General features: G+C 36.0%; 1 protein-coding gene across 1 annotated transcript in view; it reads right to left on the bottom strand.

The window, feature by feature from the left end:
• The window catches only part of UBE3C (ubiquitin protein ligase E3C), a 71,201-nt gene that overhangs the window by 38,289 nt on the left and 8,595 nt on the right, over window positions 1-24,317 (bottom strand). Inside the window, exons 2-13 of the mRNA XM_054273578.1 lie at window positions 22,136-22,189; window positions 19,335-19,409; window positions 18,543-18,689; window positions 17,755-17,870; window positions 16,182-16,339; window positions 14,031-14,184; window positions 13,032-13,252; window positions 12,596-12,750; window positions 10,639-10,826; window positions 3,404-3,490; window positions 2,618-2,775; window positions 1,831-2,063 (exon numbers count right to left, since the gene is read on the bottom strand). Of these exons, the coding sequence (XP_054129553.1) occupies window positions 1,831-2,063; window positions 2,618-2,775; window positions 3,404-3,490; window positions 10,639-10,826; window positions 12,596-12,750; window positions 13,032-13,252; window positions 14,031-14,184; window positions 16,182-16,339; window positions 17,755-17,870; window positions 18,543-18,689; window positions 19,335-19,409; window positions 22,136-22,189 (1,746 nt within the window). The remainder of the gene's footprint in view (window positions 1-1,830; window positions 2,064-2,617; window positions 2,776-3,403; window positions 3,491-10,638; window positions 10,827-12,595; window positions 12,751-13,031; window positions 13,253-14,030; window positions 14,185-16,181; window positions 16,340-17,754; window positions 17,871-18,542; window positions 18,690-19,334; window positions 19,410-22,135; window positions 22,190-24,317) is intronic.

The following is a 24,317-nucleotide window of genomic DNA, read 5'->3' as shown; positions in this document are numbered from 1 at the left end:
AATGGTTTGGAAGAAGGTACTGCTACCTGCTTACTGGCAGGAAGCAATTTTCTGAAGCTGCTGTCTGGAAAGACTCAGAGCTATACACAGGAGTCTTCCTGGTGACATTAACTTTAGCCATGCCAAATTTTTATCCGTAACAACAAACATGCTTCTGAAGAAGCAAACAAGGGAAGCTTTGCTGTTCTCTTCTTTTTGGGGTAGGACTGGAGCCTTCCAGACACCCTCAAGATTTATATTTCCAGTTCAGCTGATGGAAGACAACCCTGGCTCCTGAACATAGTAAGAGTACACCCAGTTTTCACAGTTCCACTACAAGTTTAATTTCAGACTGCCAAACTGGGACAAAGTAACTCCGAACTTTACAGCTCTCTGAATGACAGCAAAATATGATCAAATTCACCTGAAATCCACCAACTTACACAAAGATTGATTAAGCATAACAAACTAGAGCAAACAAAAAGAAGGAGGCATGATACAAACTGCATGCATAAAAATACCCCTGGTCTGACATCTTTCTCAGAAAAAAACACATATTGGGGGTTTCATTAGTGACCTTTAAATCAAAAGTTTATTTGGCAATTTAAAGACAAGTAATTAAATTACATTGTGCAAACACATATTAGATCAATCTGTGCAAATTACAGATTCAGTGGTGCATTAGGACTGTATTCAAAGCAATCAAAACATTATCAGTTACTCTCACTGCTATTAATGCTTATGCTCATAAGTGAAATGTGTTGTAAAATCAGGCAGAATAGGCTGGATAGAGGCTACCTTAGACTTGTAGAATGAATAAGCATTCCTTAATTAGCCCATCAGGTTAAGTGCAAGCCTTAATGGGCCTTTCCTAAAGTCTAGCATGACATCTTTCTCCAAACATGGCCAAGAAGAAAGTTCCATTAGCAATATTAATACAAGCTTAGTTGATCATTTTCATTCAATTAACTTCTTTCAATTAAATAGATAGCTTGACAAAAGCAGTGATAAAAGACCTGAAGGGACAGCTGATGACTCGAACTGAACATTAGTGTGCGAGAGGTCGCCAGTATTAAACAGACTGTAAATCTAGCATTCAATTTGGAAAATGCATTTCTTCTGCTCCCACTTCTTTAATGAGCAATTTTAGCTGACTAGATGTGTTTGCTGCAGAATTTTCATGACAAGTCAAGCACTCCTTTTTCTCAGCAACAGTTATATCAGGGTTTTTTTTCTGCTAACGTTTTCAGCTTCTCTTAACTCATGTCTTAGCTAGGATGCCACGGATAAAGCCAGCAGAAAAACACTGGTAGATACCCAGAAAGAACATACATTAAATTCACATTTGCTAAGCCAGATTCACCTTCCCTTTAGTGCTCCAGCAAACCCAAAATGAGGAATACCCACAGGTTTTAGGAGATTACAAAGAAACCAATACAGCATGGTACCAGTATAGTGAAGTCTCTAATACAGAGGTACCTGAGTAATCATTAGATTTTGTTAGAATTTCACACCTATACAATGTTACAACAACATGCTTAAGCACCTTGGTTAATGGCAGTCCAAGTTAAACCCCATATTTTACACAGTAATTGTTTTATAAACAAGACAAGCAAGAAGAAAATTAAGTTAACAGAAGGAAAAAAAAAAAATGTTAGTTATCAGAATTTAGTTACTTGAAGTTTAGCATATATGCCAAACAGCAATCTTCCCAAATCCATATTCCTTGTTGCAACAGCAATAAAATTAGAGAGAAAAAAAAAATCTTGTTTTGTATCTTCAGCAGAATCATTACAATTTGATTGTAATGATACAAATTACAGCTATGTTCTGAAAATTGCCAGAATTTACCTTGAATAACTGAATCCACCTTTTCTGTTCTGTCTGTATGCATTGCTGCATTTCTGTGTTTTTTGTCACTCCAACACTTCGAAATGCTGCAATATATTCCTCCCGCACCTCGGGCTTGGTTTCTGGGTAAGCCAGCTTGATGATGCCCAGACACGCATCTCGAAGGCAGCGGGACAGGATTACAAGCTCTTCTAGTGTAAAAGGCATCATTGATGATTGTCTTTGACCTACAACTACATGAAACACAAGCTTAAGTTCCTTTAAATTACTTTTAAAAACTCTAATTATTTAATTCAACTTTAATATTCACACATATAATCTAAATGCAGAGAAAAGAAACATCACCCAAAAAAGACTGAGTAAACATTTAGAAAGGAGATCAAATCTTATTATTGTGTGCAGTTACAATTAATTTAATTACAATATCCTCTTGATCTCTTTTGTGATTCCTGCTATGTTAAATTTATACATTAAACTACAGGTTCAGTCCAGAAGAAGTTCACTCCCTTCACTAACTCATTAAAAATTATCATGATTAAGAACTTCCATATCAGACCCTGTGTAAAGCTAGGGTTCCCAAGGTGCAGCCCATTAATTTTTCTCTCTTTTTTCTAAGTGCAATCACCATTAAAGAGCCAGCTGACAGCTGAGTGCTCAGGGGACCATCAACAAGCCAGGCCAGAAGATCCTTCCTCCCAGATGTCAGCAAATCATTGCCCAGGGAGCCCCCAAGCCTCAGACAAAAACATTTTATAAAGCACTGCTATTGAGCATGTTTGAAACTCACCTTCTATTGGGTCACCAAAGAATTCATTATCATGAATAGAAATGAGTGAGTGACTAAACAAAGAACTGAAAAGGTAGAAGAGAGGGATAATTCGGCTGGAGTCCTCTAAGGACATTGGAGAGCCTCTGGAAATCACTTGAAGGAGCGGCACCATAGACCTTAAAATACAAAATGCAGTGTAAAAGAGAGGGTTAGTAAAATACTCTATGACAGTACTACCTTCAGCATTCTGGTAAAATAATATGGTAGTAGCTCCAACAGCAATAAGACAATGGTGTTTTCAGTTAAATAATTATTGTTTTCAATTTCTGGAAAATACAGTTACTCTTCACAAGTTCTTGTCACTGGTACCTCAGTGTCTGCATGGCAAATAAACTTGGGCATTAACTAATACAGACTGTAGATACTTTGGAGACTCAAAGCAAAAAGAATAATCCTCTGCATGTCAGCAATGAACACACCTGTACTGCCTCAGCTCCCAGGAAAGTGCTTCTGCCACCATCTATTTATGGACTAGTCAGAGCATGTGAGATAAAACTCACACACTTGGCATGAACCACCTGGAGCTTCAGTGTTTGCTCCACTGATGCTTGTAAGCACTGCAAGAACTACCATATGTTACACTCATTTTAAATAAGTCTCTTTATTCTGTCTGATTTCCAAGAATTTGCTCAGTTTTATGAAATCACAGGAGGTAAGTAACCATATCTCTAACTGTCCCATTTCCTCTTCACTAGATATTCTACTTTAACAAAGAATCAGCTCCAGAGATGGTACAATACATACCCTGTAATCATCCGTGTAGTCATTGAAGATATCAAATACCAAAGATGCCTCAGGAATCTGGCATTAAAGGCTAAACTATAAAGAAGCCTGCAAAAAAAAAAGTTAAATTGGGTCATCCAAAATATTCAAAATTCACAAAACAAAATGTTTCTATAAGAACTTTCCAGTCAAGCCTTTTTCAGAAATTAACAACTTAAATTTACTTTTTCCACATGAAAGGTCTTATTCTGATCAAACATGGTAAAAACCCAAAAAAATTGACAATCGAGTATATAAAACCTTATATCAAAAGTAACAACTTTCATTATCTCAGCAACAAACCACACAATATAAATAAGTTTTCATTATTTTAGCAACAAACCTTACAATATAAAACCACATTTCCAGTATTTTGCTGAATTCTACATATATTAATAAAAATCACTGAATTAATGATCTGAGACCTTTTAAATTCTTATATAGAAAGTTACACCAAACTAGTTAATAGGTCACTTCTGTGGTTCTTCTGACAGTAACAAACATAGCAATTTTTTGCAGAAGGTAGATTAAAATACCTTCATTTATGTCAGAACTATAGCAATTTTACTGATATACTCAGCTTGGCAGAGATAAATAGAACACCAATGGAACAATGTCAGGACTGCTACATGTGCACTAATCCATCTGCAGACGAAAATTGTTTATTGTTGGAAAATTTCTTACTGGTTTGTAAAAGTAAATGTGTAATTTCACAAGCCAGTTATATACAGGACTGACTTTAACCACATCACTTGAGACATGATTACACTATCAAAAGCTTCTTATAGAAAAGAGAAATAAAAAGCTTCCTGAAACTAACAAGTCATCCCTAGCATATTTTCTTCCCCTCGTAGGAAACAACAAATGAGACACAATCATTTGAAACAATGTCTTCTAGGAACCAAACCAGATTTCACTGACCAAACAGTCACTGTCTCAGGTATCAAAGAACAACATTCAGTTAATTTTTCTAGATGCTACTTCCCTAGGTCTCCTAATTCCTACTAGGGAGTAAGTAAAAGAAATACTGGGATCAATGTCTCTCAGTAGCCAATAGTTTTGCAACATCAAAATTCTCTTGTGACCAGGCATAAAAGAGATGGGAGGCTGGGAAATGGGAGCAGGCAGGGGAGGCTATCTGCTGCCAGAAAACAAAGTATTTATCATGGACCATCGTGGAATTAAAATTTGCCAGATGGCAAAAGGAAAAGAAGCACACATTTCATTAGAGAAAAAAAGTAAAATATCACTAAAGGTTTTAAAACATTGGAGAATGGTTTAACTCCCACACAAGAACACCTACACACCCTCTCACAAACACCCCTGGCTGCTCCTGCTGCCTTCCCACAAGCACAGACTCAATCCTGAGCTGGTCCCTTCCTCGGGCTCCCAGCTCACCTGCAGCCCCCAAGCTGCACAGACAGGATCTGGGATACAGCAGCAGGAGGCACAACTCACTGAGCACACAGGATCCTTTCACAGGCACAGGGAGTTCTGGAAATACACTAGGGCCATGCAGGAAAACGGGAAATGAAACAAGCAGCCTTGAGTTTGCAGTGTGCCTCTTTGAATTTTAAATCCATAGATCATTACATTTAAAAAGAGTTGGGAGCTTCACTTATTTCAAAGAAATTGCACATTGGGAACATTACCAAGTCCAAGTCAAATTTGAAGCAACTGCAGCTAATGCCAGTTTAAGATATGCTTTGCTGTTACATTAAATTCTACTCTGTTTTTTTTTTTTTTCAAAAAAATTCAACCTGAATTTGATACATGAGAATTCCATTCCCTTCTAAAGTCACATTATTTTGACACTTGATGAAAATTATGTATTAACATGTAAGGACAGCCTTATCATACCTAGCTAATTCAGAATAAGGATTTGTATTTTACTGTTTAAATATCTGTACGATAGCTCAGATGTCTTGGTTTCTGAAATGAGAAATTTCCACAGTGACCTTCAGTTTTCAGCCTCACATTTAAAATGAAAAGTAATTTGGCACCTTGCCTTCAGGTCTCACGCAGCTTCCAAGTAAAAACTTGTTAATTTCTCAATCATCCCTGGAAATTATGTACCAGTTTGAGCAGAAATGAACAAACATTATGGACAATGAACCTATCATAATGTAATTCATTTTTTCATTCTAGCAATATTCAGCAGTAATGAAGGGGAAAAAAGGACAAACCTTAAGAGCTTATAATAATAACCTTTGCCTAAGTTTAAGCCATTTTTATTCCATATCCGTGATTCAGGCAGTCAATTGTAGCAACTGCTCTGTTTCATGGCTCAGATCCAGAAATGCTGAATTAATTCAACTTTCACATTTCCCTTTCCTGAAAATCTGGTTAAGTACAAAAATGCACATTAGGTAGAAGATGGCACCAACAGCCTGTTTCATTAATATGAAATAACTGTAACTATGAAGCAAATGAATTCATCTGTTCTAAAGCTTCCACTCTGAAGTTTCTGTGCTGTGACCAGAAAACAAATACAGAACTGGAAATTGAACACAGAATGGTGAATTGGGCAGTGTGTTAAAAGAGATTTGCATTGCTAGATTCACCTGAAATTTAATCCATTGCAAAAGTAAAGATGGCAGAAAAAACCAACTACCTTCCCACTCCAAGTACAGAAACTGAACTTTTTTAGTTCAAAGTTCAAAATGACAACTGTAACCAAAAAATACAAAAAAGAAACCCACCACAAAATGCAAGGATGACTTTGGAAAGTTATAGTTACACAAAACCAGCTATAATAAAGCTTCAAAATTTTTGGTTTCACACTGACAAAAAAAAAAGCACTGTCAAAAGCAAAAAACAGCTAAGTTATAAAAAAATCTTGGAGAATCAAAATAGGTCAAAATCTACCTTATTTGATCTTTTTCCTTGGCAGATAAAAGATGTTCATCTGTTTAAAAACAGCCTTTCCAAGTAGAGTTACATTAAAATGACACAGTGCAAAAATTCCTGATAAACTGCAAAAGAGTACAGGGATGGCTCATACATCCTGAGGAAAAAGCCTTAGGAATACACAAAGTTTCAAGATCAGCTAATATATATATATATATATATATCTGGTTTTGAGTGTCAAAATAGTCTTGACCACTTTTTCCTTTAAAGAAAAAGAAAAAAAAAAACCAGAAAAAGAACTAGAAATAAAAAATATTACAGGCATTTTGATTTTTATGTTAACTTATAAAATGTAACTCAGGGGTTTCATTTTCAACATTTGCACTATTCAAAAAAAACTGAAGCAGCTAAAGTTTAAATTCCTCATATCTGGAGGTTTTGCATTTTCTTGAACATCTCACTGAATGCCACCAACTTCTTCACTGAGATCATTATACATGTTTTATGTAATGGATTCATTAACAGATTTTCTGTGAAGTCCAATATTAAGATTTAGCACAACTGTTTGGAAGAAAGAAACATTTCTCTGCTACCAGAAAGGACAAACTGTTTTCAAGTGCAAAAACACACACTGCCTCAACCTCAGGCTATGATGGAGTTAAATTCACTTCAGTGATTCCTGTTAAGTATCAATTTTAATCACACCAAATTAAATTATCTGTTCCCAAAAGTAAGTACATAATGATCATTTATTTAGACCCTTGTTTCTCTCTCTAGGTATCTAATTGTCCACAAAGGCCACATGATTTATGTCTACTTGCCAGATTAGCATTTTGGGCACCTCTGGTTTAAAAAAAGTGTCAAATTCCTCCTGTGCAATGGGACAGATTAAATGACCCATTAAGCTAATTTAGCTGAGGCACCACTACAAGTTAATTAGTTAAAGGCAAGATTTTCAGTCTAGGTCATAAATTGGGCTCAGTTTCCCACTGAGACCATTTAAGTTAATGAAGAGAATCCAGCAGAATGAGAGGAGCTCATCCAGCCTGCGACAGGTCACTGCTGCTGGGGCAGAGATTCTGTCAGGGCTGAACTGAGAGGTGTCACAGGTATGAGACAGCAGCACAGCCACTGCTAAATGCACTCTCCTGATCTTCAGGCTGCTTTATGCTTCTATCTCTGCTTGTATTGGACCATGAACATAAAGCAAAGCTTAAAAAAACAAGATTAAAACTGCATATGCAATGATGTTGGCTTTAAGAAAAACACAGCAGTGTCAGAATGCTGCCTGAAGAATGACCATAACAGCCCCAAGTAAAGCTGGCTATCTCAGCACACATGTGAACACAGGCTGCTCACTCCACAGCAGAGAAGGGCTGAAGCACAGGCTGAGATGAGCAGCTGCAGTGAGGAACAGGGACTGTGCAGCTGTTAACCCCAGGCACTGAACTCAGGGCACTGCTCAGGCACTGACATCCCAGCACAGCCTCCACCACCATCTAACACCAGCTGGAATAAAGATGAAGTCTAAGGTATTAAATTACACCCCAAAATATCTTACAGAAATACAACTTACTTATTTAAAGTATTACTTGGATGAAAAAGTCTTGCAAGTCTCTCCTATAAAAGCTACAGTCCAAGACACACCTTTTCTCTTTTTATTTTTTTTTAGTAACTGTTTTCAATAATACGTTCTCAATAATCTTTCCTGGATCAACTACATCATGAAAAGATTAAAGCCTCATCCCTTTTGAAAACAAGCACAACTCCCAATGATTCCTTTACAATCAGGATTTTATTTTACATCTCTAATGTTACTGAACACAGGCTACAGGTTTTTTTGTACTTGTGTTTTTTACAGGTTTTTCTTGTATTGTGACCTTCTTTAATTTGGATTGATTGCATATTTCCAGAATTATTTCAGAGTTCATCAAAATTCCTAATAACTAACCCAAAGCAATGAGTTTTTTCAGTTATCCACCTCTGGATCCCACCACCCTGTCTACAGCATCAGAAAATAACTTTATAGGCTTGCTCCTTTCAAAACTACATTATTATCCTTGTGGGCATCTTGTTTTGGACTTGGTCTCTGTTACAAAACCAAGGAAAACACTGAGCTGATTCAGCAAAACCAATGTTCCTAACATCACACAATATCATCATCATCAGTCAAATTATAAAAGTATATTATAATCATCAGTCAAATTATAAAATTATTGAGAAGCCTCAAGAAAAAAAAAGCATTCAGCAATAACAGTGACACAAGTCTATATTCTGAAATTCTCATCTTTGTCCAAGAAGGAAAAAAATCTCAGAATTATTAAAACAATACTGAGATATTTGCCATTTGTTCCCTTCAAAATCCTGTGTTGATCTCAGCTCAATTTTCTTGTTATTGAAAAATTCTTTTCAATTATTACTGTATTTATCATCCCATTTTTCAGATTTGAAGCTTCTGTTTTTATAATTACTTTATATCACAGATATGTCATTAAATAAACTACAACTCCTATTTAACAACTCCTATTTTAAACCCAGTATGATTTCAAACACGAAATAAAAGAGCACTATTGGCTCTTAGAATATATTAAAAATAATTTGAGATAAATTATTTTTCCCTAACTATTTCTACATGGTTTTATTAAGCAGATATACTTCACTCTGGATATTAAGTAAAAGTTTCAAAGCAAGGGCAGCATCTTTCAAAAGACTAGAATTAAATTTGATAAAATTTGGGCATGAAAAAAAAATCACCAGACAAAAAAAGTGAAACTTAATGACAAAACGTCTTTTAATTATCTTTCTAAATTCCACAAATAAGTATCATCTGTCCTTCAGAAAACACTCAAAAATTATGTTTAGAATAGCTACTTGGTAACCTAGGCCACATCTAAAATGCACTGAGAACAGGACAAAAGACTGACAGCTGCTGAAATTATGATCCCTGGCAAACTCAGCACTTAGAGCAGACTTCTAAGTCAGAACTAGTAATTAAATGTCTACTTTAATTTACCAAATATCTGTGTAAATTAATTTCATTTTGACCACAAAAGTAATTGCACTGGTATCATTGAGAGAAATGTTAGTATCTACTACTCATTTCTAAAATTCAGCTATTCAAAAGTCACAATTTGTAAATTATTTTCTACTACAAGATGCTGAGTAGAACTTTCATAACTCCTGAATGTATCCAATGTGTAAACAGCTTGTTATCACAAATAATTGCCAAGACCCAACAGAGCTTTTCAGAGGAAATAGATGCCATACTCCTACAATTAAAGCTGGGTGACTTCTTTATTCATTAAACACCCTTTTCCACACAGCTCACCAGCAAGCCTCCAGTCAGAGCAGTGATGCATTTAAGCTCAGTAATTACTATCCAAGGCAATGTACTACTTGCAACAATAAAGCTGGCACACTAATTCCACTGCTGCTATGATCTTCAGGTCTCACATCCTGCTCTACTGCAATTAGTCTACAAAGAACTAATTACCCTAATCGAGCAATCACAGTTTCACTGACATCTCACTTCCTCTAGCAGCTATAAACACCATTGGGCTAAGATAGCACCTAATTAGTTTTCTGTATCACTGTTTACAATGCAGTTTGAATTATGTTTACAACATTCCCTGAATACTTACTTTACTACCAGCAACTACACAGGTACTCCAAACTACTTGCAAAAGAACAGTGTTAATACTTATGGGTCTCAGTCTGACAATAATAAGGTCAAAAATCTTCTCCCATTGTTCTGACATTTGTGGTTTGCAATCTTTGTAAAAGAATACTGCACAAATGAACATGTCCTTTATTTTCATCTCAGGTGACAAACCCTCCCCAAAAACCAGCAATTTTCAATAGTTAGGAATTAATTAACTGCACAAATGAACATGTCCTTTATTTTCATCTCAGGTGACAAACCCTCCCCAAAAAAAACCAATTTTCAATAGTTAGCAATTATTTTAATAGGCAGCAAGAGATTTTGGCATATACTAAAGAAGGGTGTGAATGAGCTGGTTGCAGTGCTCAGCTAGCCAGAGAGACTGGGGAATTCAGAGCACTGAATGTTTTAGAAACAAGGTAGTCCAATTTCTACTAGAATGACACTCAACACTGCCTCTGAGCAAGGGAAGAGATAAAATGCTTACAAGAATCCTGAGAGGGCATAGTGACCAGCAAGAAAAGTAAGAAACAAAGAATCCACTCTTTGGTTTGCCTGGAATTACTGTTTAAATTCTGAAATTCTAATTTATTTTGGTTAGTTATAGAAGAAAACACAGAAAAAACTCCACAAGGAATTTAAAACAAGTCTATCTAAGAAAATTTTAGATGTACTACAGCTCAAGATGGTTATTATTTCTACTTGCCTGACTTTTGGCACCATCATTCGGTGTTGTACCATGAGTGTGTGGCAAATTGATGCCATCAGGGTGAAGACCTCTTCACTGGCTGAATCTCTCCACACCATGTTCAGCAGAGTGTTTGTCTGCTGCTTTGTGTCCAATTTCTTGAGGCACTCCTCAGTTATGTACTGGACTGATATTCTCCCATCACCCTACAAACACACCAAAGGAATGTTTACTTTTAATTTTTTTTAATGATATCCCCATTTCTATTAAAAAATACTTCCAAATTTAACTAGAATGAAGTTTTCTTGTACAATAAATAAAACAGAAGCACATAGGTATATCCAAGTTTTGAAAATATCAGATCCAAGAACCAAGTTAAAGTCCCAGGCAGGTAAGTGTTGAGCTTTGGTACCCACCCTTCACTGAGGCCAGTGGAAATACTGCCTTTACTATAAGTATATTCTGTAATACTTACACACAATTAGGCAAAATCTTTTACTGGCATGAAACATGTGAATAATCATCTCTCCTCCACTGACATCAGTCAGCATTGGACACGAAACCCAGAAATGGATGTTGACTCTAAATTCCTTTACAGGAGTATTTTCACATTCACAATTCTTGGGTTAACAAATGACAACAAAGTTCAGGGTGGTCAGTACATGTGTGGGCAGTACCAGCAGTGTTTGAAGAGGAATGCTTTCTCTTGGCATGCAACTGAGTCCACCTTAACCTTTTCCTAATTTCCCATCTTTATCTTTCCCCCAACTGAGCAAAGCTCTCAGGCTCATTGAAGGACACAAGTGAATCAGTTACAAATTTTTAAGAAAAAGGGGTTGCCTACCCACTAACCTTTTTTTTTTTTTTGGTAAGATAGGCATGCATGAAAATACAGAATACATATACAAAAAAATCACAGGAAAAACACACAAAAAACCATATTGCAATAAAGAGTATTATTTGTGTAAAGCCTCCCCAGAGATTTTTTTTCTAATTTATGAATTAGTGTATGTTATCTGTGAACAGAAATGACTTTGTTTTTTACCTAATCACCTCTCAAGCATCACTGATCTCTAAGTAGAATCTGCCAATATCTACATTGCACACAGTGTGTGTGCCTGACAAAGAAAGTATTTTATTCACACTACACTGGTAAAGATTTTGGTCTGGCAGTAACATGCAGCATCTAAAACCACTCAAGTCAAATGCTGCAAGTACTCCCTGGCTCTTTCTGATTTTTTTAAATGGACTTTAAACATGGTGACATTTCTCAGTTTCTAGAAGGAAAGCATGCACACTATGTCCTTTGAATGGCTGTGTCTTCTGAAAGATTACATAAAGGCCAGTAAGAAATTGCTGAATTTACATCTGTCCAACTTTGGTTAGTCATAGTCTTGATATGAGTAACAGGAGCCTAAAGTCAGCACAGACTTATTTATAAGCTTAAACTACAGTGAAGAAGTCCTATGTACAACAGTGTCTCTATGTATTATCACAGGAAGCAGATGTTGGTTTCCCTTTGAGGACTTTTGAGTTAGTGGGTACATACTGACCTATTCTATAGCACAAAAATTGTAGTTATTTCTATGAGGAAAAAAAAAACCCACTAAGTTGGAGTATCACTATTTCATGATATCTCAACTACATTGTAGACCTACAGAATACAGAGAGTAAGAAAATCTCTGTAAAATACAAATGTAAAAAGGCAATTTTAAGCCTTTTTTAAATAAAAGCTTTGTACTTTCACAGACATACTATCTGTAGTTTTGGATCTATTGTTATAGTAAGGAGTTTGCTTTAATATAAACAATCAGTTCCATTTGCTTGCAGGGAACAGACATCAATTTTTAAGAAGCAAACAGGCTCCCTTCTACTCCTATAGAAAAATACTGGACTTAGAGTGATCATGTTTTTGCCTATCTCTGCTGCTGTTGCTGCAGCACAAATGCATTGACAGGAATTCTGCACTGCTTACTGGTGTAGTTGTCATTTTACTGATCTCTTCATCCTCATCTTCAGAATCACTGTTTGCATCTTGACAATCTGTACCAGCAGCAGACACAGGCAGCTGAGAGAGAAAAGTCTGGAGTACCCTCAAATACACAAGAAGTCCTTCCTCTGAAAGGGATCCTAGAGTACATACAGAGAAATAAATCATCATCAGTGAGATCACAACGTGCTATAAAAAATATTTTACCAGAAATACCTGACCAAAACAAGTTATGCCAAATCTTCTCAAATTAGTGCATTTTTACAATGAAAAGGGTAGGAACAGATAACAGAACAGATCTCTCCAACACTTTTATCCACAAACTGTCCTTTTAACTTGGCAATGAACCATGCTGAGGAAATACATAACATATTAACTCCAACATGAAAAAATCCATGAATTGTCCACTCAGCTTGCTCACCCAAATATGTTTCTCCAACTGTTAACACAAAGTAGAAAAGCCATGGGGCTTGATCACTTCTTCTTGAACATCCACTTTCTGCTAATAATAGTGCATTCAGAAAGAGTTCATAAGGGAAAATGGTCTGCACATCAGCAAGCGCTGGAATGATGAAATGGAATATCTGATCTGTAAAAGGTGCTGCCAGAAACTCCTCTGTGAAGGCTGCAAAAATCTGCTGCCTGAAAGGAAGAAAAATTGTTGCTATAGAAAATACAGGCAAAATTTCCCACAATTATACCAATAGAATAGATCATTTTACAAGTACGAACACATCCATCAAGAGGACTGCAAAGATGCGCTCCATTAATTCCATCCCAGTACATCAGATTTCTCAAAAATTAACTTCTTACACTAAATCCTCTTCCTAATGATCTTACATGCAATTTTATCCTTTAAACTTATCATGAACTGGAAGAAAACTATTCTGAAATTAAATACATTTTTTATTATATTGAAGAAAAAAAAAATACATCTAAAAACCCCTTTTACACAATATCCTATTGTAACAAAAAACCCTACTGCATGTGATAGAACCTGAATTCATGTTCCCTCTGTCTACACACCTGACTCTTTCTGCTTGTAAGCTGCCTTAGTAATTTCTCTCCATAAACCTCAGCTCATCTGTCACAAAGTTCTTTTGAACTCTGAAATTCTTTTCATCTACCCTTTAGCTGCATCTCTGCTCTCATCTAAATTTTCCACACCCTCATTCCTGTGTGCTGATACCTGCTATTCTCTGTGCTCTGTTTATTGCAGCATTCAGCATTTTATTGCCTTTTTCTTAAAAACACCTGAAACTACATTGCTTCAGTGATGTACAGTGCTACCAAAAAATCATTACTGTACAAATAAATCAACAAGCTGCACTGAACAAATGGGTGGACACTAGACAACAACAAATTTCACATGTGATTATAGCAAATGAGTACACAAATGTTTCATATTATCTTTATTTACCTTGCACCTTCTGGACAGGAGCTATATGTAAAGTGCAATGGCTTCAGAACATTCTCCAGAAGTATTTTTGCAATAGGGACACGAGAAACATCAGAATACTCAATACTCGAGGGAAGCTTATTGTTAATTAACAAATAAAGCGACTTGTAGTAGCCTGCAAGTAAAAAACATCACTTATAACAGCATTATTTTTCTTCTTTTCCATACAAAACAATAAATGAAGTTGAAAAATACTTTCTAATTCATTACATGAAGCTTGACTTAGGAAGACATTTTACAACAGTCCAAGTCACATTCACATAGTCAACAGGCTGTATCAGCAATCTCTCTGGAAACATCACATTATAAAATCATTCCCAGATAACCATATTCAGAGTCAGTTTGATTTTGAAAGATCAATCAGCTCTTACTGATGAAGTGAATGAAGTGAATACTTTGATTTTTAAAATAATGATTTATGCAAGGATGTTCTCCTCTTCTTTGAGTGACTCTAGTCGTGTTGTCCTTTCGCTGTTCCAGAAATGAAGCATTTTCCACTCTATTCCAAAACATGACTGCACCAAAAGGCAAGAGGCCTGCTGGCAGAATGTCCCAAAACCTTGCCTCAGCAGGCTGAAGAATACAATCACTATTTCCAGAGCAGGGCCCTCTCAGACAGCAATAAAATGCATTATCACCCATGCCATAAAGACGTGTATAGAGAGGAATTTATTTTTGTCTCACTGAAGTACAAATGGAACCATGTGATTTCATTCTTAAACCAACTTCCTTCATGCTCAATGAACTCCCAAACTCAGACACAAGTCCCACAATTACAGGAACACTGTAAATGCATAAACAGTGTCACACCACTGAGAGTCCAGTCTGAGAACCCTTCTCAGGGACCACCTAACTTGTCACACTGGAAAGTCCCATAAAGGAATGACTTAGCAATGAGCAGAGACACATGGAAGGCAAATTCTACCCAAAAACATACACTAATGAAAACTGGGAACAGATCCTTTACAAGTTCAGCATCAAAACTTATTAGGAGACAGAACATTTGCAGTTGCAAAAAACCACTTCTTTTTGTTTTCATTATAAGTAATCAGAAAGCTAAATTTTAGTAAAAAATTTTTGACTATATAATCTCAAACTTTTGTGTATCAGTTGTGAGGACAGAATATTATACTAAAAGAATAAATACATGCATATTTATTATACAAAAACCAATGTGACAAAGTTTCTGTTAAGCCAAGGCAAGTAAAATAAATGTGCTACATTAAGAGTGAGTTTTTTCCTCATAGTGACTTCAACATACAGTCCTTAGTAACAGGATTAGGTAATCAAGTCCACTGAATGTTCTGTAAATATTATATAGAAATATTCCAATAACCAATGACTGGAAGATGGACTTTCTGCATTTTACACCAAAGAGGGTGAATCCAAGAGATTTATTTCAAAATGCTTTTGTCTTTCCTCACAATTCACAAGTTTTGCAAACGCAAGCCACCATATCAAAAAGGCAAAATAATTTATTTTGGACATTCCCAGAGCAATAAAGTTTCTTTGCAACTAAACATCATTTTGGTGCTAACTGTCCAATTCATTAACTTTTGGTATGTTTGCACAGGTGTCACTGACTGCAGTTTAGCAAACAGTTTTGCTGATGATGGCAGGAGAGAAATAAAAGCCAGGTCACCATCCCTGCTAAGGTGTCTGAGTGCTGGCAGGATGAAAAGCTAATGCCAATCTAGACTAATAATGCATATTAACATTTACAGAGAACAGCACTGCAACACAATTATCAACTTTTACACAACTGAGGCCTAGATCTGCCACAGTGCGTGTGTCCACGAGTGTGTGTTAAACATCTTCTGGAATAAAATTTTCTTAGGCAATATCCACCCACTATCAAAAGTTGTGCTACAAGTCTCTATAAATAACTCAGTAGAATATTCAATTTATAAAGAGAATTTCCAAAGAAATCAAGCAGCAATTTCTCAAGCCATGACCTCATTACAAGGACAATATCCACCTATGGTATATGTTAGCATATGCAGCACTTTATTCATCATGTCTGTGGTAAAGACAAAAATTTTATTAAACAATATGAGCTTCAGATATTGAATTTTTGATTACTTCCCAGATTTCTGGCTCCTAGCTACTCACCTTTTTGAACCATGTAGTGCAAAATTTGTTCAATTAATGATGTCACAAAGCTGACATCTTGTAAAACAGGCAAATACGTATTCTCAGATGAAAATACCTCAAGCATTCTCATAGGAAGTGCAACATTCAGACTGTCATCATTGCAATTTTGCAGTAGCCTAGAAATGAAATTAAAATTATTTAACAAGATATTTCTCATATTTCACCACACATTCACCTTAAAGTAACTTATTTCTATCTACTTGGTTTCCAGGTGCTCTCAGTGGTTTAGCTACATCTTTTTGATGGCATCTTTATAATAATAACTCCTGATTTTCAGGTAGCTATAAATACGGCATTTTACCTTTAAATTCTATTAAATTCTTGCTCTGAGTGATTTGAAAATTTGCATAAAGTAGGAGAGAAGCAAAGAATAATACGTTTTACCAACATGTACCACACTAACCATATTACAAATGAAGCCATGAAAGCCCCAGAGCAACACAAGCTGGGAACAGGTGTTAGGGGACATCATGAGCATAACTAACACAGTATGACTTTGATTACAGACTGAAATATTAAAAATACAACCATTCCCTCCCTTTTAACAGGCTGCTTATGTAACAGCTACCAATCACCACAGGAATTATGATGATTAAGAGTCTATTTAGAATTCACATTATTTTTTAGTGCAAGATGTACATGGACTGACTTGTCCTAACAATGTGCTTTCTTCCTTATCCATATTAAGAGCTGCATTTACACAAACATAATTTCCACTGTAGTGAAATGTACAATTCCATGCAGTGGCACCACATCTGTGTCCCACTGCACAAGGACTTTAAAGCCCACCACCCAAGTCTTCTTTAGAATCTGGTGTCACCTTTTATCATACATACACACTACACTTATAAGAACACAAGTTTTAGTGACTTAAACTAAACAACTTTCATAAAAACAAGTATTTTAAAGCTCTGCAGAGTGTAACTAGTCCCTATTATTGATAAGAACAAATATATTGTTTTCTAATAAAATAGCAATAACTGCCAGATATCCAAGTCACCTTAAAAGATTTACCCTCCTGTGATCCTCCCATGACAAATAATAAATTTAATGCTGAAGCCAATAATGTAACTGCTCAATATGCCTTCAGTTCAAAATAAAGAGTGAGGAAATCCATATTCAATTATATTAGTTTGGAAACAACATCTATTCAAAGGATACCCTTGAACATTAATCTACTTCAGATAATAACATCTAAACACTATCAGTTCCCAAGAAAACCTGATTTCCACAAATATTGTCAATGATATCACTATACAAAAACAGTTAAGAACATACTCAGGCCTATCCTAGGACAGCATCCCTTAAGCACATGTTGAATTTGAAAGTCAACAGAGCTTCAGAACACTTGATTGTTCTACATAGGAACAGGTATCCTATACCAGGGATGACACATATATAATATAAACAGTCCTCTACATAAAATAATGTACATTTAACACTTCACTTGCTACAAAAAGAAACAAGCAAGTGCCCATCATAATTTCTGAACACTTTTTAAATAGTAGCACATAGAAAAAGAATAAATTACCTGCAACACAGCCCCAACAGTCTTTTTATTTGGAATAAGCAAGTAAGTCTGTCTGGACCATCCAATTGCTTAACAAACTGAGAACTCTGTTTAATTAAATTCTGACACATCCATACCTGCAACAAGATATGCACAAGTTTACAGTTTATAATGACAAGTTATATTATCTATGACAACTCAGACAGTGATATTTCAATGCTGTTATGGATACCTTTGGAGGACTTACAAACTCAGACTGAATCATGTTCAGCAGAGAAAAAAAAATTGTTCCTCATTATAAACTCCACAACCACTAAGTACTAAACTTTCAAAGTTAGGACTGAATTACACCATCTGGTAATTTTTTTCTTTTTAAACAGCCATAATTCTTTAATGTCCATTATTAACAGCCACTACAAATCACACTTACTCATACATTTGTGAAGCTGGCAGTGACTTTGCAACTGATATGCCAGCAATACTGACAGTGAGAAAAAAAATCACAACCCAAACGCCTTGGGAATGACCACGGGGCTAAGTAGAAATACTGCCTAAAAATTAAAATCCTAATATTAGTATAGTATTTTTTAAAATTTACTGTGAATAATACACATAGGATTTTTCAAAGCTTCATTTCACATACTATAAATGTGTGTGATTTTACACGCACTTGTAAAATCTAATTTTAAGTTATTGTAACTAAATGAAAAACAGCAGAATGCAGTGAAAAGTGCACTTTGAAGTGAAACACTACTCTAAAAGTGCATGAAGTGCAAGTACCACAGATCAAAGTATGTAACAGTACTCACCAAACGCTTGGAGTCCTCATTCTGTCTGTAGAAAAAGAGCAACTGGCGAACCAAGAGAGTCAAATTCGCTCCATTAGCAGTGGAAAAGGCTCCTCCAGACTGAGCCAAACTAGCACAGCGATCAAATTCACTTCTTTGGATAGAGTACTTAAAAACAAAACATGCATCAGTACATCAGTAATGGCTGTGATTTACAACAGAGCACAACCTCAGCTTCCCATTCAGTGAGGTTGCAAAGCAGTAAAACAGATACAACACATGTTTGTACAGAGATCAAAACACACACATGATATCACAGCTGAAGCCATAGCTCCATTCTGTAACTCAGCACAGATGCAACAAATCTGCTGCTTATCAAGCATTACCACATCAAATATTTTAGTACAGTTTATTCAAATTAACAAATTTAAACAAAACTCTTTCTTAGGAGAATCTATCCAACAGCAACCTAAATCAACTTTTTGACTCAAACTACTACCTTAATCATACTATGAAAAAAAATAAAAGCTCCACTGGTGTGTGAAAGTTCTTAATACCTAATGCTGTTTATCCAATTTATAAGCTAAAAAAACATTGCAGGATCCCACTCAGGTCCAGTCACATCCATGCTTTGCAGAATACACATCTGTTTACTAAAATATTGAGTTTGAAATGAAAATGCCGAGAGGGAAAAAAGAACTTCCAATTTCTCAAATACTCAAAACAATTTTTCAATAAATTATTTATTACAAGAAAATATCATTTTCAGCAAAACCATTCAGCATCTTTCTAATTAAATAATCAGGTACTGACTTGATGTTTTCTGTCTCTGTACCCTCTCACAAATGACTGGATTATTATTGCATTTTTCAGCCTCCGCCTTTCTTCCTGTAAAACAAAGCAAGAAAACTGAAATCAACACCATAGGACTGACTCTAATTTCTACCATTTTATCAAATATATTTGTATTCAACATGGCTTTTTAATGAAAATTAAGCAGCAATCATTAGTCAAAGAAATTTTAATGTTCATACCCAATACACAAATCAGTGAGAATGCTTTTCGTTTTTAAATGCAAAATTACCATTAAATATTGCAAAAGAGTATTTAATACACAGTAAGTATGTAATACCACAGAAATCAACATATGTTATTATTTTGCATCACTTTATTGTTAATGCATTTTATTAGACAAAGTCTTAACACTCTGTTGAAAAATTCTGAAGGATTCACCAAATTCAATTACATCATTCTTCTTTCTGCACAGAGCAGCAAACACTGACAATCCACTTATTTGTTTTCACTCAAATAATATAAAAGCATTATGATGCTGGCACAATTTAGATGTGGGGAAAACAATAAAAAAAAATCAGTTATTTAGAGACAGTACCGCTGTCAAAAGGAAAATGAGGCTTAAAGCTCATTGTGGCACAGAAGCAAAAGAAATAAATTAATAAAAAATCTTAGTCTCTTCTCCAAAACCAGACATATCTAGTGAATCCTTTCATGATATCTTCCTCAGAAACTGGAAAGAGTAGCAAAAATCACCTTTTTACAAAGGCTCTGAGGAACTGAAAGCCAGTTTGCTTGAGATGCTGTGGAAAGAGCTCTTGGAGGGGTTCCCTGACAACACCCTGGACATATCCCATTACAATTAATGCCTATGGGAAATGGCTACTGTAATTAAATTCCAACAATGTCCATATGATTTCTTAGGGAATAAAAGAGGGGAAATAAAGATTTGCTCATGAACCTAGAGCTACAAAGTAGTGGTTGAAGGAAAAGTACAAGGATCAAGAAGCCTGCTTTAAAAAGAGGAATTTTAACCTAATCAATCCTTAAACTATACTGAACCTATAATTCTGAAAGTCACCAGGGAAAACAGAACACCAAAATGTTTTCATAAATTTCATTCAAATACTTTTGAAAAGTTCACATAAACTTTCAAGTCCCAAATTCTTGATTTCCAATTTATTGTCCTATAAAGACACATCCAAGCTAAAAGCACAACCTGAACTGACCAGAGAGAACACCAGACAAAATTGCTATTCAAGGCCTATTCTGTTTTTCCTGGAAAACCATGGTTCTTAAAGCAACTTATCTGAATGAGCAGGCTCTTGAAGACTGCCTCTATATCATGGCCTAAAATCAAAATTTTGATAGGCCAAAGGGTATTTCTCTCTCCAAAACACTGACAGTAAAAGTGCAATCAGGAGAGAGTTTCAGAGAGTTGGTGCCTCTTCACAACCATAATGTAAGGATCAACTAAAACACAGATAATTCCTCCTCCTCTCTAGGTACTGGTTTTATCTCAGAACACACAATTGTCAATTAGAGACTCCCAACTGCACAGGTTTTAAGTCTGAGGTCACTGCTAAGATTCTGCTACAGGCAGTTTTGAAAAGCCATAGCTGATTTTATTCTCAGAGGAGCCATTCATTTGGTGAAAATGTGCTCCATGCCACAGCAAATCACTGTGTGCACATGTGTACCTGCACTGGGTGAGTGTGGGGCTCTGCATCAGCTTTGCACAGGACACAGCCAAGTACATGAATAGGTTTATGGACCATGAAGGACAATTTTCACATGTGTTGCTAAAGACTCATTGATCATAAAGCTGATTCTTAACATGGAATTCTGAACTACTGGGTGAAATCCAGGTACTTTCATATTTGAACTTAGTCCAAAACTACAGGCCCATGTTGCAGAGAAAAAAAAAATCAGTAACTGTCCACAGAAACTGCAGAACTTGAGATTAATCTAGCACGGGTCAAACACACCTTTAAGGGCCAAAGAGCTGTTTTCTTTATGAGCATGAAACCTGCATAGTTACAGTTTTTAAAGTATTTAATGTATTTTATCAGTATTTAACACCAAGGGGTTTTTTTCTTATATGGGAGGGGTGGGGGGAAAATGACAAAATGAACATATAGAGTCTAAATCCATTCTGCTAAATTTTGGGTTCTTCATTTCAGTGCCTATTCCTCCTTTGCACTATTCCAGCCTGAATTTTCCAGAGCAGTAAGCTCCCATCATAAACCAGTATTAAGGCTGCTTAAAGCCTTACACATCAGCTTCTCACTGGTCCTTCATTTTCAGGGGATTTCAAAGCACTTGAGGTTTCTTGAATTCTTTTTAAAGAATTCAAGAATCACTGTTCTGATTTTACCTTCACAGAAGTGAGGTACACACTGGGGAAGTGAAGTACTAAAGGTCAGCCAAGGAACCACAGCAGAAACAGGAGCAGAAGAAAGTTTGCTGAGACCAACCCATAGTAATAGATTATTAATAAAGTAAAGTCTCCAATTTACTGGCCAAATCCTTATCTTTTCTCAAAAAAGACTAGATCAAATAAACACCAAAATAAAAGGGAAATTTCCCTTTACACCCAGTGCATGCTTATCTTCTTTTGAGATGAAAAGCACTTCTAAGGAACAGTTAAAAGCACTCAAATTCTTTTGCCAATTACTTTAAGACTATACAGAACCTGCAAACTTTCTTTCAGAAAGAAAACATTTCTGAACTAAGTATGACAGCAGCAGAAGTACTTTGCACTGTAAATGTACCACCAAAGGAAATTCCAGCAGGCAGCAAACGCTTACAGGCTACTTTACCTCTCGTTTTCTCCTTTCTTCCTGAGTTCTATGAAGCAGAGAAGCCTTTTCTTCCTGGAAGACACAAAGAAAGATAACCCTGCATTTTCATTCAAACACACTTCAGCATGTTCAGGACATTCAATGCAGACTTCAGGGATTGCTCAAAATGCATAGCACATAAAACATAGAGCAAAGTGGGTGTTAATCATTTTCTGAGCTCACAAATACATGGCAGGCAGCCCTCTCAGAAGAACAGGATGGAGGAAGTTATGTCCCTATGAAAAGGGAGCAGCAAAGAGCAGCAAACTGTACTGATCCCTGTCCCTGTTTGTGCTCCCAGCATCCCAACCACCTGGCAAACATCAGCCATTTACAAATGGCAGAGCTGCAGCACAAAAAGGTCCCAGTCCCACCAGACCATACCAAAGTCTGAGTGTTTTCCTTGCCTGGAGGGTACATAAATCCCTGGCCCAGGTGCACACAGCAAGCTGTGGCACGTTCAGAGCAATCCCATCCTGCTCCAAAGCCCCTTGCTTTTGTCTAACTTACAAAAAAGCACAAAGCTCTTGTATTTACTTATCCTTTTTCTCAAAGCTTGTCCAGAAAAGATATCAAGAGAGACACAGCATAAATGGCAGGAATTTTTGCTTTTAAAATTTTGAACTCTTCACCCAAATTAAGGCTATGCATCAAAACTTTCAGGACAGTGATCTCACCAACAGAGCAAAAGACAAGAATACTAAAGTGCTCATGAGGCCTCAAACCCCAGTATTGTTACAACAGAAAAACCATGCATTAGCTTTTAAACCACAATTTCACACAAGTACTCACAGATTATAATATATAAACAAAACTTTATTTGCAAGAGTCTCTTACTGGATGATTCTGAGTAATTTCCAAGGAAATATACAAAATAACTGAATTTTGATGCACAGTATTCAATTCCCACTGCAGGCAACAGGAGATGAAAGCACCCAAGCACCTTCCCAAATCATAGCAGATTTAAGAAAACTATTTTCTTTTTTTGACACTGACACAAATGACAACTTTGTTCTCCTCTGTATGCTCATATTAGCCTAGAGAAGTTTAGAAATTAAAAAACACTCAAGCTGAAAATGTACTGTATTTTAATACAGAAAAATCAATTTGAAGTTGGCAAACAAATGTTTATAAAATATTTAAGTGCAGCTAAAACAACTGTGCTGGAATAGTTTCAGTGTCTATCAGCAGATACAAAAAAAGAGAGCAAAACTCTTCAGCACCTCTTTTTTGAAGACACAGAGGAAGCAAAGTCATGGTTCTCTGGGTTTCTTTAGGATAGAAAATACTCTTACAGACCACCAAGAGTGAAAAACAAAAAAAGCCCACAAGAAGGTTCACCATCTTTCCTCTAAAGACAGTATCTATGGCCAAAGACACCACTAACTACAGCTATTGCCCTCTAAAGACAGGGTTTGCTCCATGTGTTAAACACAGGACAAACAAACCCAAGGAAATCCATACATGAGGATGATGTATCCACACTCAAGCAGTACAGAAAGGCACACACAGACAAAAAACAAGGTACTAAATTAGTAACCAACAAATGGCTTAAAGTTTCAGGACTTTTTCAACAGCTGATACCTGGTGCATTAAAGAAGGTGGTGAAATATCCCAGTTTAGAAATGACTGTGCTGCAGACAGCACCATGTAAAGTGCATTTCTGCTTAGAAAAAATGTTTTGTAATTTTTCCTTACACTTCAGAGAGAAAGCCGGAAGAAAAAACAGAACAAAATACAGGAAAGGGAAAACAAATTGCTGCGTGTGAATACAGAAGAGAATGGTATGAAAAAACACAAGCAAAGACAGACAGTACAAATTATTAGTAGATAAAGGAAAATAAGTGGTCAGAGGGTTTATCAGAAACAAACAATTTTAAATCATTTGAAGAGGGAGGGAGATGTAAAAGGGCAGTGCATCCTTAGTGTATCACCAGCTTTTCATTGATGAAGAATTGTGTTTCTTTGTAGCCATCAGCCTTTAATCCAATCCACTGAAACTAACAAAAGTTAAATTTTTAGTCAGCCACATGCCTGCTTTGAGTACTTGTAAAGAAGAATGCCAATTTGTTAGAGTATAAATTAAACAAAATAGAAGAACTGTCCTAAGACAATAAAATATTCAGGTATAAGTACATCCCCAAATTACTATGAGTAATAT

This window comes from Melozone crissalis, unplaced genomic scaffold (genome assembly GCF_028551555.1).
Source record: "Melozone crissalis strain CALT ecotype California unplaced genomic scaffold, PUWL_Pcris_2 ptg000016l_1, whole genome shotgun sequence".
Lineage (NCBI taxonomy): Eukaryota > Metazoa > Chordata > Aves > Passeriformes > Passerellidae > Melozone > Melozone crissalis.
The sequence above is the reverse complement of the archived record's forward strand: the minus strand, read 5'-3'. Positions and strand labels throughout refer to the sequence as shown.